At 42.0% G+C, this 18,245-nt stretch overlaps 2 protein-coding genes across 4 annotated transcripts; one reads left to right on the top strand and one right to left on the bottom strand.

The window, feature by feature from the left end:
• Positions 1 to 4,448: 4,448 nt before the first annotated feature.
• Positions 4,449 to 12,621, top strand: LOC139537524 (COP9 signalosome complex subunit 4-like). 3 transcript variants are annotated; one of them, XM_071338945.1, is made up of 10 exons: positions 4,449 to 4,790; positions 5,350 to 5,429; positions 5,578 to 5,729; positions 5,843 to 5,946; positions 6,074 to 6,378; positions 6,588 to 6,758; positions 6,862 to 6,977; positions 7,512 to 7,556; positions 10,322 to 10,406; positions 10,688 to 12,621. In XM_071338945.1, exons 1-10 carry the CDS (start codon positions 4,717 to 4,719, stop codon positions 10,819 to 10,821), a joined length of 1,266 nt encoding a protein of 421 aa, XP_071195046.1. In that variant the 5' UTR covers positions 4,449 to 4,716; the 3' UTR covers positions 10,822 to 12,621. The 3 variants fall into 3 exon arrangements, with proteins under 3 accessions (XP_071195046.1, XP_071195055.1, XP_071195065.1); XM_071338954.1 differs by lacking the exon at positions 7,512 to 7,556; XM_071338964.1 differs by lacking the exons at positions 7,512 to 7,556; positions 10,322 to 10,406; positions 10,688 to 12,621 and adding an exon at positions 9,272 to 9,438.
• Positions 12,622 to 12,623: 2 nt separating this feature from the next.
• Positions 12,624 to 13,540, bottom strand: LOC139537534 (serine protease inhibitor Kazal-type 1-like). The gene is made up of 4 exons (XM_071338973.1): positions 13,386 to 13,540; positions 13,270 to 13,295; positions 13,021 to 13,130; positions 12,624 to 12,765 (listed from the first exon to the last, which is right to left on the bottom strand). The coding sequence occupies exons 1-4, from the start codon at positions 13,435 to 13,437 to the stop codon at positions 12,720 to 12,722; spliced, it is 234 nt and encodes a 77-aa protein (XP_071195074.1). The 5' UTR covers positions 13,438 to 13,540; the 3' UTR covers positions 12,624 to 12,719.
• Positions 13,541 to 18,245: the final 4,705 nt, after the last annotated feature.

An 18,245-nucleotide genomic window follows, 5' to 3' on the forward strand; every position in this document is an offset into this window, starting at 1 on the left:
ACAGAAACTCAAGCCCAATAACTTAAGGTAGGGTGGTCATATAATTAACAAATTCCTCGGTGTCCACATCACTAAGGAATTATTATGGTCCACACACACCCACACAATCTTGAAGAAGGTACGATAACACCTCTTCCACCTTCAGGAGGCTGAAAATATTAGGCAGTGGCCCTCAGATCCCCCAAAAAGTTCTACAGCTGCACCATTGAGAGCAGCTTGACTGGCTGCATCACCGCTTGGTATGGCAACTGCTTGGCATCCGACCACAAGGCGTTACATAATGTAGTGCGTATGGCCCATTACATCACTGGGGCCAAGCTTCCTGCCATCCAGGACCTCTATACCAGGCAGTGTCAGAGGAAAGCTCAAAAAATTATCAAAGACTCCAGCCACCCAAGTCATAGACTGTTCTCTCTGCTACCGCACGGCAAGCGGTAACAATGCACCAAGTCTAGAACCAACAGCACCCAGAACAGCTTCTACCCCCAAGCCATAAGACTGCTAAATAGTTAGTTAAATCATTAACCAATAGCTTCCTGGAATATCTGCATTTACCCTTTTTTCACAAACTTTTTTGACTCATCACATATGCTGCTGCTAGTGTTTATTTGCTATCCTGTTGCATAGTCACCCTATTCCTGGTTATATGTACATATCTACCTCAAATACCTCATACCCCTGCACATTGACTCAGTACTGCTACCCCGTGTATATAGCCAAGTTATCATTACTCATTCTGTATTTATTCCGTAAATTATTATTTCTCTATTTTTCTCTCTGCATTGTTAGGAAGTAAGCATTTCACTGTTAGTCTGCACCTGTTGTTTATGGCACATGTGACAAATAAAAATGTATTGATTTTTAGCCTCCCACCAGGGTAACCTGGGACAGATAATCTAACCCCCTCAGTATATTGAAAGCAGGTGCTTCTGCACAGGTGTGGTTTTAGTTTTAGTTAATTAAATAATTAACATCCCATCATGCTTAGGATCATGTATAAAAATGTACAGTTGCCCAATATTTTTAATTTGACGACCATGGCTAGAATAGGAGATCTCAGTGACTTTGAAAGAGGGGTCTCAAAGGCGCATTGAAACTGTTCTGGCGGCTCATGGTGGCTCAACGCCCTATTAAGGCTCTCTATGCTGGTGTTTCCTTTATTTTGGCAGTTACCTGTAGATCAGTAAGGCTGTACAGTTCACAAAAAGAACGATTTTGGAATATAAATCAATAATTAGTTATTTGGTCACATTTAACCGCTGATGTAACAACATGTACATACAGTAGTCAATGTAAAAACACTGAATTCAGTATAGACTAAACACCATCTTTAACGTTCCCAGGCTGGGGCCCAGGGGCCTCTGCCCTCATGGTCTTGCAGGCTCTCTGTACCACACTGCTACTGTGACAAAGATAGAGAGATGGGCCACGTCTCAAATCAAATTGTATTTGTCACATGCGCCGAATACCACAAGTGTAGACTTTACCTTTATATGCTTACTTACGAGCCCTTTCCCACAAATGCAGTTAAAAAGAATACAAATGAACAAATATATTTAAAAAATAGTAACACAATAAAATAACACAATAAAATACCTATAATGAGGCTATATACAGGTAGGCACCCTATTCCCTTTATATACAGTGGCAAGAAAAAGTATATGAACCCTTTGGAATTACCTGGATTTCTGCATAAATTGGTCATCAAATTTGATCTGATCTTCATCCAAGTCACAACAATAGACAAACATAGTGTGCTTAAACTAATAACACACACATTATTGTATTTTTCTTGTCTATGTTGAATATATCATTTAAACATTCACAGTGTTTGTTGGAAAAAGTATGTGAACCCCTAGGCTAATGACTTCCACGAAAGCTAATTGGAGTCAGGTGTCAGCTAACCTGGAGTCCAATAAATGAGACGAGATTGGAGATGTTGGTTAGAGATGCCTTGACCTATAAAAAAATGTGTTCACAAAATTAGGTTTGCTATTCACAAGAAGCATTGCCTGATATGAACCATGTCTTGAACAAAAGAGATCTCAGAAGACCTAAGATTAAGAATTGTTGACTTGCATGTAGCTGGAAAGGGTTACAAATGTATCTCTAAAAGCCTTGACGTTCATCAGTCCACGATAAGACAAATTGTCTATAAATGGAGAAAGCACTGTTGCTACTCTCCCTAGGAGTGGCCGTCCTGCAAAGATGACTGCAAGAGCACAGCGCAGAATGCTCAATGAGGTTATTAAGAAGAATCTTAGACTGTCAGCTAAAGACTTACATGAATCTCTGGAACATGCTAACATCTCTGAGTCTACGATTCGTAAAACACTAAACAAGAATGGGAGGACACCATGGAAGAAGCCACTACTGTCCAAAAAAAGCATTGCTGCACATCAGAAGTTTGCAAAAGTGCACCTGGATGTTCCACAGCCCTACTGGCTAAATTTTCTGTGGACAGATGAAACTACAGTTGAGTTGTTTTGGAAGGAACACAACACTGTGGTGGAAAAAAAGGCACATCAACCTCATCCCAACTGTAAGGTATGTTGGAAGGAGCATCATGGTTTGGGGCTGCCTCAGGGCCTGGACAGCTTGCTATCATTGATGGAAAAAGGAATTTCCAAGTTTATCAAGACATTTTGCAGGAGAATGTTAGGCTATCTGTCCAACCAATTGAAGCTCAACAGAAGTCGAGTGATGCAACAGAACAACGACCCAAAATGCATAAGAGAAATACCTTCGGAGATGGCCCAGTCAGTCCTGAACTCAACCCGATTTGAGATGCTGTGGCATGACCTCAAGAGAGCAGTTCACACTAGACATCCCAAGAACATTGCTGAACTGAAAGAGTTTTGTAAAGGGGAATGGTCCAAAATTCCTCTTGACCGTTGTACTGGTCTGATCCGCAACTACAGAAAATGTTTGGTTGAGGTTATTGCTGCCAAAGGAGGGTCAACCAGTTATTAAATCCAAGGGTTCACAAATATTTTTCACCCTGCACTATGAATGTTTACACGGTGTGTTCAATAAAGACATGAACATATAATTGTTTGTTATTAGTTTAAGCTGACTGTTTGTCTATTGTTATGACCTAGATGAAGATCAGATCAAATGATGTGGAAATACAGCTATTTCCAAAGGGTTCACATACTTTTTCTTGCCTCTAGTGAAACTTGACCAGGGCACATAGGGTTCACATAGGCATGTATTTGTCCGTCCTAGTATGATTCTTTAGAAAATACAGGGAATGGGGAGGGTGTTCAGATGTGTGTGGTTTTAGTTTATAAAAAAAAAAAATGGTGTTCTGCTGAAATGCAACAAGACATTTTCAGACAAAGAACACCGGGTAGATGCTTTTGTCAAATTCAAACTATCGTTATTGCTAGTTGAGCACTGTACTGCAATACTTGTGTTGTCCAAAAATATGACCCTTCCTGAAGCATTATATTGTCCAAAGATGCCCCCCATTTGTTCTATTTCATCTAAGGAAGGCCCTAAAAATGGTCAAGCACTCCAGCCACCCTAGTCATAGACTGTTCTCTCTGCTACTGCAAGGCAAACAGTACCGGAGTGCCAAGTCTTGGTCAAAAAGGCTTCTTAACAGTTTGTACCCACCAAGCCATAAAACTGCTGAACAGTTAATCACATGGCTACCTGGACTATTTGCATAGCTTTTTTTTTTTTTACACTGCTACACGCTGTTTATCTATTCATAGTCACTACCCTTACATGTACATATTACCTTACTCAACCTGTACCCTGCGCATTGACTTGGTACTGGTACCCCTGTATATAGCCTCATTATTATATTGTGCTACTATTTTTATTTAGTAAATATTTTCTTAACTCATATTTTTCTTAACTGCATTGTTGGTTAAGGGTTTGTAAGTAAGCATTTCATGGTAAGGTTGTATTCAGCAAATACATTTTGATTTGATTACCTTTATTTAACTAGGCAAGTCAGTTAAGAACAAATTCTTACAACGACAGCCTAGGAACAGAGGGTTAACTGACTTGTTCAGGGGCAGAATGACAGATTTTTACCTTGTCAGCTTGGGGATTGGATCTAGCAACCTTTTGGTTACTGGCCCAACGCTCTAACCACTAGGCTACCTGCCACCCGATCTAAGTGTCTGTCCCAAATAGCACTTTATTCCCTATAAAGTGCAACACTTATGACCAGGTCAAAAGTAGTGCACTACATAGGGGATATGGTACCATTTGGGTTATAACTTAAGAGCTAACTTTTTACCTTTCAGCTGGCAATTAGACTCTTGTGCCTTGTCACATTGTTTGTTTTGGCATTCTTTTCTCATGTCTGTCATTTCGTTGTTCAGGTACTGTATGGGCTACATCTATCTTAAGGTGTGTTGTGTCAAGGTTGACCAATATATTTTTAAATCGCACCTGTGTTAATTAACATAAGAAAATGACAGCTGCCTAAGCATTAAATGTGACAAGGCACACGAGTCTAATTCTTTGGAAAATACAGACATGAAAATAACTTTTTATTCAGTAAAACGTTGTTAGACGTTGCACTGTTGTATAGTAATATCAGAAAAGTCTAAAGAGCAAACTAATCTCTGTTTTAGAAAAACTGCTGTACAGATCTGTTACAAGTCTTGGAGGACCTTCTAGGCGTTCCCTGTGTAGCGTGGGAGCATACCCTCTTGTCGGCTGATAATTCTCGTTGACACTTCGTCGGAGAAAATGGCGGCTGGAGTGAGACAGGAGCTTGCACAACTTATGAATTCAAGCGGATCTCACAAAGATCTCGCTGGAAAGTATGTATTGGCCAAAATGCAGGAAAATATATGTGCGTGGAGATATACATTACTTTAGACCTGAGTGTGACGTTTACAGTGAATTATAAACGTGTCAATGAGCAGCCCGCCGATGCTAGTTACGCTAGCTAGCAATAGCTATTAGCATCACACTGCGGCTAGCATAGGTTAGATGTTTTACCGGTACTGTATGTATCTAACGTTATCTACCGGTATGTTAGCTAATGTCAATTATCAGCTAGCTAGACAGTGTCTGTGGATAAAATGATTGCCAAATGTATTGTGTTGTCAATAGTGTGCACTGGTCGATTAGCTACAGTTTAGTTTATTAACGTCAGCTAGCTATGGCTTTTAGTAATGTAGATAGTTTGCTAAATATAGCTAGCTAACTGTAGTTGGCTTTTGATTTGATGCGTGTATTGATTTGCATTTGCTATTACAGGCTTGCTATTCCATTTCCATTGTAATTGAATATAATTGTAAATTCTCAAGTCATTAATATAATTTTTCATTTAAGATAGCTAGCTAGCTAATACACCCCTTGTTTTATCAATTGTAGATATCGACAGATTCTGGAGAAGGCCATCCAATTCACAGATGCAGAACAATTGGAATCATTAAAAGCATTCGTCGAAGCAAGTACGTATCCTGTATAGAGTACGGGATGGAATAAATCCTGCTTACCATTTACTAACCTGTTACATAAAGTCCCCCTTTTCTTTTGTACAATTATTACTTATAAATCACATTACTGTATATCCTTTCTAACTGTAATCCTGTCCTGCAGTGGTCAATGAGAACGTCAGCTTAGTGATTTCTAGACAGCTGCTGACAGACTTCTGCACAAACATACCCAGTCTTCCTGACAGCACAGCCAAGTCAGTTTACCACTTCACACTAGAGAAGATACAGCCCAGGGTCATCTCATTTGAAGAACAGGTGAGTACTGTGCACATTGCACACACCTGGTTTCCCAGATCTAGCCTAGACACTGGTTTGAAATAAATAACACAAATGTCTACCCTATGTCTAAATCCCATGTCTAACCCCAGGTGGCCTCCATCAGACAGCACTTATCCACCATCTATGAGAAGGAGGAGGACTGGAGAAACGCTGCTCAGGTTCTAGTGGGCATTCCTCTGGAGACAGGACAGAAGTAAGTCAATTTAGTCCTGTGTTTCCCAATATATTGTTGCGTGACTTGCCGGGAGTGTACAATTTGGTTCTAGCTGAGCACCAACACGTCTGATTCAACTAATAAACCCTGTTGTCCCCTTGGTCAGGCAGTACAACGTAGACTATAAGTTGGACACGTACCTGAAGATCGCCCGTCTGTACCTGGAGGATGATGACCCTGTTCAGGCCGAGGCCTACATCAACAGAGCCTCTCTGCTACAGAACGAGTCCACCAACGAACAGCTACAGGTCCACTACAAAGTGTGCTACGCCAGAGTGTTGGACTACAGGAGGAAGTTTATCGAGGCTGCACAGCGGTACAACGAGCTCTCTTACAAGTCCATCGTCCACGAGACAGAGCGTCTAGAGGCCCTGAAACACGCTCTTCATTGCACCATCCTGGCATCAGCAGGTACCTGCCACTGGTTTTCACTGGTTTGTCTATTGTCTGTCACAACGTTGTGAAAGGCGTGTAGTCAAAGCAGCTTTGTGTCATTGCTGTGTTGCTTTTTTGGCTGCAGTTTTTTGTTGCACTATATTTGGACTGCAAGGTATTAACAGTAATGTTCACTCTCCCTCTTCCTTCTCTCTTCTCCCTCCCTCTCTCTTCTTTCTCTCCAGGCCAGCAGCGCTCCCGTATGTTAGCCACCCTGTTTAAAGACGAGCGCTGTCAGCAGCTGGCGGCCTACGGCATCCTAGAGAAGATGTACCTGGACCGCATAATCAGGGGGAACCAGCTGCAGGAGTTTGCTGCCATGCTTATGCCCCACCAGAAAGCCACCACTGGGGATGGTCAGTCTCCCAACTCAGCCTCTCTCCATAGTCCCTAGTTATTTCATTGATTGTGTAATAAGAAAATATGCTCAGCTGCATTACTGTGGGATTCTGTTTGTAGGCTCCAGCATATTGGACAGAGCTGTTATTGAACACAACCTGCTGTCTGCTAGCAAACTTTACAACAACATCACGTTTGAAGAGCTAGGGGCGCTTCTGGAGATCCCTCCCGCTAAGGTAAGATGGATTTCAACATACAAGACTCAACAGCACTTTCACAGGCGTACAGTTTTTTTCCGGAGGGGTGTGGGTAGGTAGATCTAGGGTTTTGGTAATGCATCCTGTAACTTAGTGTATTTGTAAATGTTGAAAATCAGGTGCGTTATAAACGATTCTTTAATTTGTTATCAAGAATGTTAGTTGGTGTTAAACTATTCTTTAATTTGTTATCAAGACAGTTGGTGTAGGCATATCATCTTATTCCTCAAGACATTAAGTATCTGATGGAGAAAATCACTTTTCAAGGAAAGAGTTAGGGATGTAATTTATGATAAATGTACCGTTTGAGGGCATAACCAAAACCTTTAGTATGAGAGGTTGAAGTAAAAAAAAAAAACGATTTATAGCATTTTCACAGACATGCAGTATTTATTCCAAAATATAAACAGAATAATATTTTGTGGTCTGTTATTATGAAAGTTGAAGTGTCAGTTTTAAAGCAGCAGCATTACCTAGAAGGCTTGTATTTTGAATATACATGTTGTTGTGCAGGACGATTATCTCCATGGTGAGGTCCCTGGTTACAGATGCAGTCTGGTAGGGAACATAATCACTACTTTACTAATGAATGGGGTGTGAAACCAAAAATACAGAACTAAAATACAGTGAAATAAAAGCCTTGTTGGCTCTGTCTTTTTCTCTCTCGCTCTCTCAACTTCTTGGTTGAAGACAGAGGTAATCAGAACGGAATGTGCACTCCCCTTATAATACCAGCTAAATGCTGTGGCTGATGTTTTTGTTAACGTAAAGGGTTTCCTTGTAATTCCTAAAGACTCATATTGTGTCATTTAGGGAAGTAGGCCACCTCAGGTAGTGGGATTGGGGATACATTACTCATAACCATGTGAAATTGTAGAGTCTTATTTGATGATCAAGTTGATAAGAGGCACCTAGGTAAGACATTGATCTGTAATTTATTGTCTCTGTGGTAAGTAGTAAATTAGGTTTCTACTGAAAACAAACCTTGTACTGTACAAATAAATAGCCTGTGTTGCAATGACAGGAAAGCTGTGGAGACTGTTTAAGTTTAATGATACAGGCATTAGAAAGGTCTGAACTTGCCTGAACTTAGTATTTCTGTTCTATCATCAAGGAACAGCGCCAACTGAATTCCACCCTATTGTATATTTTGTTTATTCTTATTAGCCAGTCATTTATTGCATGCATATCTTATATCCCACAGTATGTTTCTAGTACAGAACGTTTCTGTTGCTATTCTCCCCAGTATGACTTTTTCAACTCTGCTGAATTTAACATATTGTAGAGTTAGCTATGTGAACTACTCATTGGTTTGTGTGTTAGTGCACTAGGTTACAACGTCCAAATAAGGAGAAAACCTATGAGATATTTGTTGTTCAAAGATTGTGAACTGCATGTCTAGTTACAGTGGACTTAGTGTACATATTGAATTGAAAAGTGGGATGGTGTTAGTCAATTATAACGGGAGTGAGACGCTACACTACATTTCTCCATTGGACTGGGTTAGACCAAAATACATTGTAATTTGTAGGTAATGCATACAGGTAACTGCCAAATTAAAGGAAACGACAACTTTAAGGGCGTTGGTAATAGATTCTACAAGTGTCTGGAACTCTATTGGAGGGATGCGACACCAGTCTTCCACGAGAAATTCCATCATTTGGTGTTTTGTTGATGTTGGTGGAAAACACTGTCTTGTTGCCGCTTCAGAACCTCCATAAGTGTTCAATTAGATTGAAATCTGGTGACCGACACACACGCACACAATTTAAACCCTTATGCTCCTTTGGGAACCCTCTTTCAAAGTCACAGATCTATTCTAGCCATGGTATACATGACCCGTGTGGAAACACCTGCTTTCAATATATACTGAACTAAATATAAACACAACATGTAAAGTGTCGGTCCCATGTTTCCTGAGCTGAAATAAAAGATCCCAGAAATGTTCTATATGCACAAAAAACGTATTTCTCTCAAATGTTCTGTACACATTTGTTTACATCTGTGTTAGTCAGCATTTCTCCTTTACCAAGATAATCCATCCACCTGACAGGTGTGGCATATCAAGAAGCTGATTAAACAGCATGATCATTACACAGGTGCACCTTGTTCTGGGGACAATAAAAGGGCACTCTAAAATGTGCAGTTTTGTCACACAGCACAATGCCACAGATGTCTCAAGTTTTGATTGAGCGTGCAATTGGCATGCTGACTGCAGGAATGTCCACCAGAGCTGTTGGCAGAGAATTGAATGTTAATTTTTCTACCATAAGCCGCCCCCAACGGCATTTTAGAGAATTTGGCAGTACGTCTGACCGGCCTCACAACCGCAGACCACGTGTAACCACGCCAGCCCAGGACCTCCACTTCCGGCTTCTTCACCTGCGGGATTGTCTGAGACCAGCCACCCGGACAGCTGATGAAACTGAGGAGTATTTCTGTCTGTAATAAAGCTCATTTTGTAGGAAAAAACGAATTCTGTTTGGCTGGGCCTGGCTCCCCAGTGGGTGGGCCTATGCCCACCCATGGCTGCACCTGTCAGGTGTGAAATATGTAGATTATATGAACTGTAACTCAGTAAAATAGTTGAATGTTGCATGTTGTTTTTTTTGGTTCAGTATACATAATTTACTCAAAATGTTCCTGTATTTTGGCAGTTACCTGTACATGTTGGCTGTATTGTGAAGTATTACCGTAGTTATGTACACAGACTAACTAGCACTTAACAACACTTCATACTCATATTGGCCTGAAATGAATCTGACCATGTTTCACTGGCCTGATCCAGAAACAACCCCTAGTACTACCACTACCCACTTCATGGGGACCTGAAAGGATTGTACCATAAGCCAGTGATTCTCAACTGGTGGGTTGTGACCCAAATTTGGGTCGATTGGTCAGGGGTGTCTGAGTAAAAAGAAAAACTAAAACCAGGTAGAAAGTGTAGAAATGATCATGAACCTGCACTTAACAAAATATAAGTAGATCTCAAAATGTAATTATTGACGACAAAAAAGGTGGGAATGTTGTTCCCTTGTCATATAATTGCTACATTTACTATCAATATAGCATAAAAAAAAAAAATCTGCTTGTATTTTGAACCCCCAAAAATTGTCAAGACTGAAACAACCTGGTTCAATTTGGGTCCCGAAGAAAAACCAAACACTGCTTGGCAATATGGCTAATAGCACATGAGGCTACGGTTGTTTCTGGACAGGGCTGTTAACTTGTTACTGACATGTTCCTATGTGTAGTTGGTAGTATAGTGTGTGTGTCATGGCGATGGCAGTGAACTATCCCTGTGTGTCTGTCCCTGTCCCCAGGCTGAGAAGATCGCCTCCCAGATGATAACAGAGGGACGCATGAACGGCTTTATTGACCAGATAGATGGAATCGTCCACTTTGAGAGTGAGTACTTAGCCGTTAGCTGTACATGGACTCCTCTATTTACAGAAGGCTATGCCCACTGCACAGTTAGCTCTAGGTGGTTGAAATGCCTCTTTCTCTAGGCTAGGGCCTGGTTCCTCTTGGTTAATTCCCGTCAGCGCAAGATTCCATGGTTCCTTTTGAAGTTTCTGCTTTTCTAGCTAAAGTAATCCTAGGCTCTTTTTTTTTTTCATTATTAAAATGTGTTATTTCTTTTCAATAAGATACCTAACCCTCTTTCTCCCTTGCTCTCTGTCTCTCAGCACGGGAGCCCCTGCCCACCTGGGACAAGCAGATCCAGTCTCTATGTTTTCAGGTGAACAACCTGCTGGAAAAGATCACTGCTGCTGCTCCTGAGTGGACAGCCCAGGCCATGGAGGCTCAGATGGCCCAGTAGACTGACTGACACCCCTTGACCTGGAACACTCCACATGACCACCCACACCCCCTGGCCTGGAGCAGTCCACATGATCACCCACACCCCCTGGCCTGGAGCAGTCCACATGATCACCCACACCAGGCACACCCCCTGGCCTGGAACACTCCACATGACCACCCACACCCCCTGGCCTGGAACAGTCCACATGATCACCCACACCAGGCACACCCCCTGGCCTGGAACACTCCACATGACCACCCACACCCCCTGGCCTGGAACACTCCACATGACCACCCACACCAGGCACACCCCCTGGCCTGGAACACTCCACATGACCACCCACACCAGGCACACCCCCTGGCCTGGAACACTCCACATGACCACCCACACCCCCTGGCCTGGGACACTCCACATGACCACCCACACCAGGCACACCCCCTGGCCTGGAACACTCCACATGACCACCCACACCAGGCACACCCCCTGGCCTGGAACACTCCACATGACCAGCCACACCAGGCACAGCCCCTGTCCTGGAACACTCCACATGACCACCCACACCAGGCACACCCACTGGCCTGGGACATCTCATATGACCACCCACACCAGGCACACCCCCTGGCCTGGAACACTCCACATGACCAGCCACACCAGGCACAGCCCCTGTCCTGGAACACTCCACATGACCACCCACACCAGGCACACCCACTGGCCTGGGACATCTCACATGACCACCCACACCAGGCACACCCCCTGGCCTGGAACACTCCACATGACCAGCCACACCAGGCACACCCTCTGCCCTGGAACACCTCACATCACCCCACACACCAGGGCACACCTGGCCTGGAATACCCCACACACCAGGGTACACCTGGCCTGGAATACCCCACACACCAGGGTACACCTGGCCTGGAATACCCCACACACCAGGGTACACCTGGCCTGGAATACCCCACACACCAGGGTACACCTCACATGGCACCCTACTCCCTATTCACTATGGAGGGTGCGATCTTGGCTGGGTGGCTGGGCTAAGTGCGAAGTTTTGTAAGATCGTACTGTACTGAAGACTGCAAACACGAAATTGTTCAGTTGAAACCAGCTGAAGCCAAATTCTGTTTTATTTTGGCAGGGGTTAATAGAGCTTAGCCGAGCACCCAACCTTAGTAGTGGTAGGGGAAACACTGGCCACTCCTCCCCACATTCTCTCTCACTGTCTCTCTCTCTCTCTGTCTCTCACACTGTCTCTCTCTCTCTCTCTCTCTCTCTCACACTGTCTCTCACTCTCTCTCTCTCTCTCTCTCTCTCTCTCTCTCTCTCTCTCTCTCTCTCTCTCTCTCTCTCTCTCTCTCTCACTGTCTCTCACTGTCTCTCACTGTCTCTCACTGTCTCTCTCTCTCACTGTCTCTCACTGTCTCTCGCCCATGTAAGTGTGAGACATGTTCCAGTCTGGTAGTTCTCTAGCATGTTTCTCAGAAGAAGGCTGCTGTATATTATGCTTGGAGTTTACCATTCATCTTTCTAGGACTAATAAATGGATACTTGAATCCATAGGCTCATCAAGTTACCAGTGGTTGCAATCTCATATATACTTTGATTTCATGTAATACAAACCAGAGAACGCAAACACTGATGTCCCAAGACGAAGGTGTTAGTGATTCTATTTGAAATGTGAAAGACACACAGGCCTTGCCTACCGACACTTAATTTGTTGCTGTATTCTTGTACAATGATTTTGTTACATTCTGTTTGGAAACATTTTGTCAGACCTGGAGTGCAACTTCAACAAAGAGATGAATAAATAAAGAAGAAATATGTCAGCGTACATGTTTTATTTCTTCTGAATAGTCAGCTCTTTTTCATCACTATTTGTGCCATGGTTTATACGGTTGAATTTGCCATATCTGACTTCTTCAACAAGGTCCATGTTTGACAATAAGTATCTTCCCCCTGGTTTCTCTGTAAGAGAAAAAAATTATTGCAATTTACTTAGACCCTGTCAGTATAAATGACATTGTACTCTCATCAGTTTGATTGGAATCAGCAGGATAGAGATAGTCAGCTTATAGATGATGACTTGCATATAGTAATAAGGTAACAAAGTTTTACAACTAGATTTAACCATGTAATTTCCATCTCCAGTCCCTCTTTATAATCAGGATCCAAACAACTCCTTTTATAACAACAATGACTGATAGTGTTTCTTTGTTGTACCTTACGGTGTCACACAACACACACTCGTTGGTGTAAGTGACTCCGTTGGATCCGCACACAGGCTCAAAGTGGAAGGGACAGCCAGGCTGCTGATAGTTGTAGCACGCCGGCTAAAGGAAAGATGTTTGAGTGTTGTGAGCTTTGTCTTTCCTCACAGTTTTAATTCATTTGAATGGACCATTATGATCAGTGACACAAGAAAAACTAGTGAACTCTTTGTGTCAAAATATGAATAACTGGATACATTACCTTCTTAAAACTTGCCCCCTGCACATCTGATGGACAAAACATTGTCATTGATATAGTGACACAACATTAACCATACATACTAAAAGTACATTTCAATGGTGAAGAAGTATGCTTACTTGAGAGGCAAGATATGATGAGAAGAAGGAGAAAAGTAGGTTTTCCAGGCATATTGGCAACTGCAGTAGTTCGCTACGGTGAGTGTTTCTCCTAGTAATAAATGTCTATATACTCTAGTAGTGTTTTGGGAAACTTCAATGACCTCATTTCTGGCCAAAGTCCCCCTTCGGTTCTATTGACAGTGACACACATTTTTGGCTCTAGTCTTAAAACAAAATGTCAAACAGTAGCACCATGCAGATATCCAAGCTCTTGTGAAGACCAATGTTGAATATTTCTCTGGGTCAGGTTGGTTCAGTCTCTATTGTTACAACCACACTCCCTGGTGATTCATTCAGCTAGCTGTTATGATGTCTCTTCAAGGCAATATTCAGAAGGACAAACAACAGCTTTGTACTTATTGAGTATGATCATTTCAGGGGAACACAAATCACACATAACAGAGGGGAACAATTCAAACAGACCTGCATGGTAGGGCTCCGTTTGACAAGTCAATGATTCACGTATCTCTAATGGGAACTCTACAGCTTAATCCTGTCCACACATGTGGTTTCCATATTTTCTCACTGACTTTATCTCGATGACAAACCATGAGTAGCTAGCAGACCTATAGTAATCATTACCAGTTTAACAAATACATGTGTTCAGTGCTTCACCCTGGCCTGAGGTGTGTTGGAGTTATGTTGATGCTCAGAATATCTTTTACTGATGATATACAGTTTCTAGGAATTACTGAATGATAAAGCCACAATGTATGTCCCCCTTTAACATTTCTATAGCATTCATATTAACAAATCGGCAAAAATGGTGGGCAAAAACGACATTTATTGCATTGTATTTCTTACATCATGAAAATATAATTCAAAAGTAAAAACGTATTCAGGATACCGGAATTCGATCTCAGATTTTTTTCTTCAGGTCTCTGGCGCCATCTAGAGGAAAACACATGAATACCACAACACACTTTTTCGTTTTTGCCTAAAACACTTGACCTACTCTACAGTACAACGATGACCCATACCACAAAGTACTAAAATGACTCACTGTCTTACACTTATAGTCAAACATAACTTTATACAGTAAGGTTCAAGTGTCAGTAGGTCTAAGGCTACGCAATCAGGAATGGCGCCACTACAGTTTCCACAGAAGTACGGGGCACTCAGTGTATTGCTCTGTGAAACATTAACAGACTTGTGGTTGTACCTTAGCCCAGAAGATCCCCTGCTCCTTGCATAGGGCTATGTCTCTTTTCAGCTGACACCACAAGACGGCACAGAAGTCCCCACACAGGGAGCCCTGGACACCAAAGTATTTGCCAGGAGTATTTGTATTTGTATTTATTAAGGATCCCTGGGTTCCAGCAACATTAAAGCAGTTATATACAGTTTCAAATATTACATTACATACCACTTTTCACAACACATTAAGTGTGTTCCCACAGGCCACTACTCTACCATCACATATCTACAATTCAAGGCCCATGTGTAGAGTGCGTGTCTTATCATTGCACAGTTGAAGTCAGAAGTTTACATACACCTTAGCCAAATACATTTAAACTCAGTTTTTCACAATTCCTGACATTTAATCCTAGTAAAAAGTCCCTGTCTTAGGTCAATTAGGATCACCACTTAATTTTAAGAATGTGAAATGTCAGAATAATAGTAGAGAGAATGATTTATTTCAGCTTTTATTTCTTTCATCACATTCCCTGAGGGTCAGAAGTTTACATACACTCAATTAGTATTTGGTAGCATTGCCTTTAAATTGTTTAACTTGGGTCAAACGTTTCGGGTAGCATTACACAACCTTCCCACAATAAGTTGGGTGAATTGTGGCTCATTCCTCCTGACAGAGCTGGTGTAACTGAGTCAGGTGTGTAGGCCTCCTTGCTCGCACATGCTTTTTCAGTTCTGCCCACAAATGTTCTACAGGATTGAGGTCAGGGCTTTGTGATGGCCACTCCAATACATTGACTTTGTTGTCCTTTAGCCATTTTGCCACAACTTTGGAAGTATGCTTGGGGTCATTGTCCATTTGGAAGACCCATTGCGACAAGCTTTAACTTCCTGACTGATGTCTTGAGATGTTGCTTCAATATATCCACATAATTTTCCAACCTCATGATGCCATCTATTTTGTGAAGTGCACCAGTCCCTCCTGCAGCAAAGCACCCCCACAACATGATGCTGCCACCCCCATGCTTCACGGTTGGGATGGTGTTCTTTGGCTTGCAAGCCTCCTCCCTTTTTCCTCCAAACATAACGATGGTCATTATGGCCAAACATTTCTATTCTTGTTTCATCAGACCAGAGGATATTTCTCCAAAAACTACGATCTTTGTCCCCATGTGCAGTTGCAAACAGTAGTCTGGCTTTTTTTTGGCGGTGTTGGAGCAGTGGTTTCTTCCTTGCTGAGCGGCCTTTCCGGTTATGTCGATATAGGACTCGTTTTACTGTGGATATAGATACTTTTGTACCTGTTTCCTCGAGCATCTTCACAAGGTCCTTTGCTGTTGTTCTGGGATTGATTTGCACTTTTCGCACCAAAGTACGTTCATCTCTAGGAGACAGAACGCGTCTCCTTCCTGAGCGGTATGACGGTTGCGTGGTCCCATGGTGTTCATACTTGCGTACTATTGTTTGTACAGATGAACGTGGTACCTTCATGCGTTTGGAAATTTCTCCCAGGGATGAACCAGACTTGTGGAGGTCTACAATTTTTCTTCTGAGGTCTTGGCTGATTTCTTTTGATTTTCCCATGATGTCAAGCAAGAGGCACTGAGTTTTAAGGTAGGCCTTGAAATACATCCACAGGTACACCTCCAATTGACTCAAATTATATCAATTAGCCTATCAGAAGCTTCTAAAGCCATGACATCATTTTCTGGAATTTTCCAAACTGTTTAAAGGCACAGTCAACTTAGTGTATGTAAACTTCTGACCCACTGGAATTGTGATACAGTGAATTATAAGTGAAATAATCTGTCTGTAAACAATTTTTGGAAAATTACTTGTGTCATGCACAAAGTAGATGTCCTAACCGACTTGCCAAAACTATAGTTTGTTAACAAGAAATTTGTGGAGTGGTTGAAAAACGAGTTTCAACGACTCCAACCTAAGTGTATGTAAACTTGCGACTTCAACTGTATGTGTGTCTGTGCCCGTGCGTGTGTCTCTTCACAGTCCCTGGTATTCCATAAGGTGTATTTTTATCTGTTTTTTAAATCTGATTCTACTGCTTGGATCAGTTACTTGATGTGGAATAGAGTTCCATGTAGCCATGGCTCTATGTAGTACTGTGCGTCTCCCATAGTCTGTTCTGGACTTGGGGATTGTGAAGAGACCTTTGGTGGCATGTCTTGTGGGGTATGCATGGGTGTCCGAGCTGTGTGCTGGTAGTTTAAACAGACACCTTGTGCATTCAGCATGTCAACACTTCTTACAAAAACAAGTAGTGATAAAGTCAATCTCTCCTCCACTTTGAGCCATGAGAGATTGACATGCATATTATGAATATTAGCTCTCTGTGTACATTTAAGGGCCAGCCGTGCTGCCTTGTTCTGAGCCAATTGTAATTCTCCTAGGTCTCTGTTTGTGGCACCTAACCACATGACTGAACAGTAGTCCAGGTGCGACAAAACTAGAGCCTGTAGGACCTGCCTTGTTGAAAGTGTTGTTAAAAAGGCAGAGTATCGCTTTATTACAGACAAACTTCTCCCCATCTTAGCTACTGTTGTATCAGCATGTTTTGACCATGACAGTTTACAATGCAGGGATAATTCAAGCAGGTTTAGTCACCTCAACTTGCTCAAATTCCACATAATTTATTATAAGATTTAGTTGAGGTTTAGGGTTTAGTGAATGATTTGTCCCAAATACAATACTGTTAGTTGTTTAAATATTTAGGACTGACTTATTCCCTGACATCCATTCTGAAACTAACTGCAGCTTTTTGTTAAGTGTTGCAGTGATTTCACTCACTGTAGTAGCAGAAGTGTATAGTGTTGAGTCAGCTGCATACATAGACACACTGGCTTTACTCAAGGCCAGTGGCATGTCAATAGTAAAGATTTAAAAAGTTAAGGGGCCTAGACAGCTGCCCTGGGGAATTCCTAATTCTACCTGGATTATGTTAGAAAGGCTTCCATTAAATAACACCCTCTGTTTTCTGTTAGACAGGTAACTCTTTATCCACAATATAGCAGGGGGTGTGAAGCCATAACACATACATTTTTCCATCAGCAGACTATGATCGATAATGTCAAAAGCCACACTGAAGTCTAAGAAAACAGCTATTATTAGCAATTTCTCTGAGCCAATCATCAGTCATTTGTGTAAGTGACGTGCTTGTTGAATGTCCTTCCCTTTACTAAGGGTTGGTAACAGGCTGATTGGTCGGCTATTTGAGCCAGTAAAGGGGATTTTACTATTCTTGGGTAGCGGAATTACGTTTCTTCCCTCCAGGCCTGAGGGCACACACTTTCTAGTAGGGTTAGATGGAAGATATGGTAAATAGGAGAGGCAATATCGTCCGCTATTATCCTCAGTAATTTTCCATCAACGTTGTCAGACCGCAGTGGCTTGTCATTGTTGATAGACAACAATCATTTTTTCACCTCTTCCACACTCACTTTATGGAATTCAAAATTACAAGGCTTGTCTTTCATAATTTGATCAGTTATACTTCAACGTTTAGTGTCAGTGTTTGTTGCTGGCATGTCATGCCTAAGTTTGCTAATCTTCCCAATTAAAAAAGTCATTAAAGTAATTGGTAATATCAGTGGGTTTTGTGATGAATGAGCCATTTGATTAATTGAATGATGGAGCTGAGTTTGCCTTTTTGCCCATATTTTCATTTAA

Source organism: Salvelinus alpinus, chromosome 1 (assembly GCF_045679555.1).
Source record: "Salvelinus alpinus chromosome 1, SLU_Salpinus.1, whole genome shotgun sequence".
NCBI classification, from domain to species: domain Eukaryota; kingdom Metazoa; phylum Chordata; class Actinopteri; order Salmoniformes; family Salmonidae; genus Salvelinus; species Salvelinus alpinus.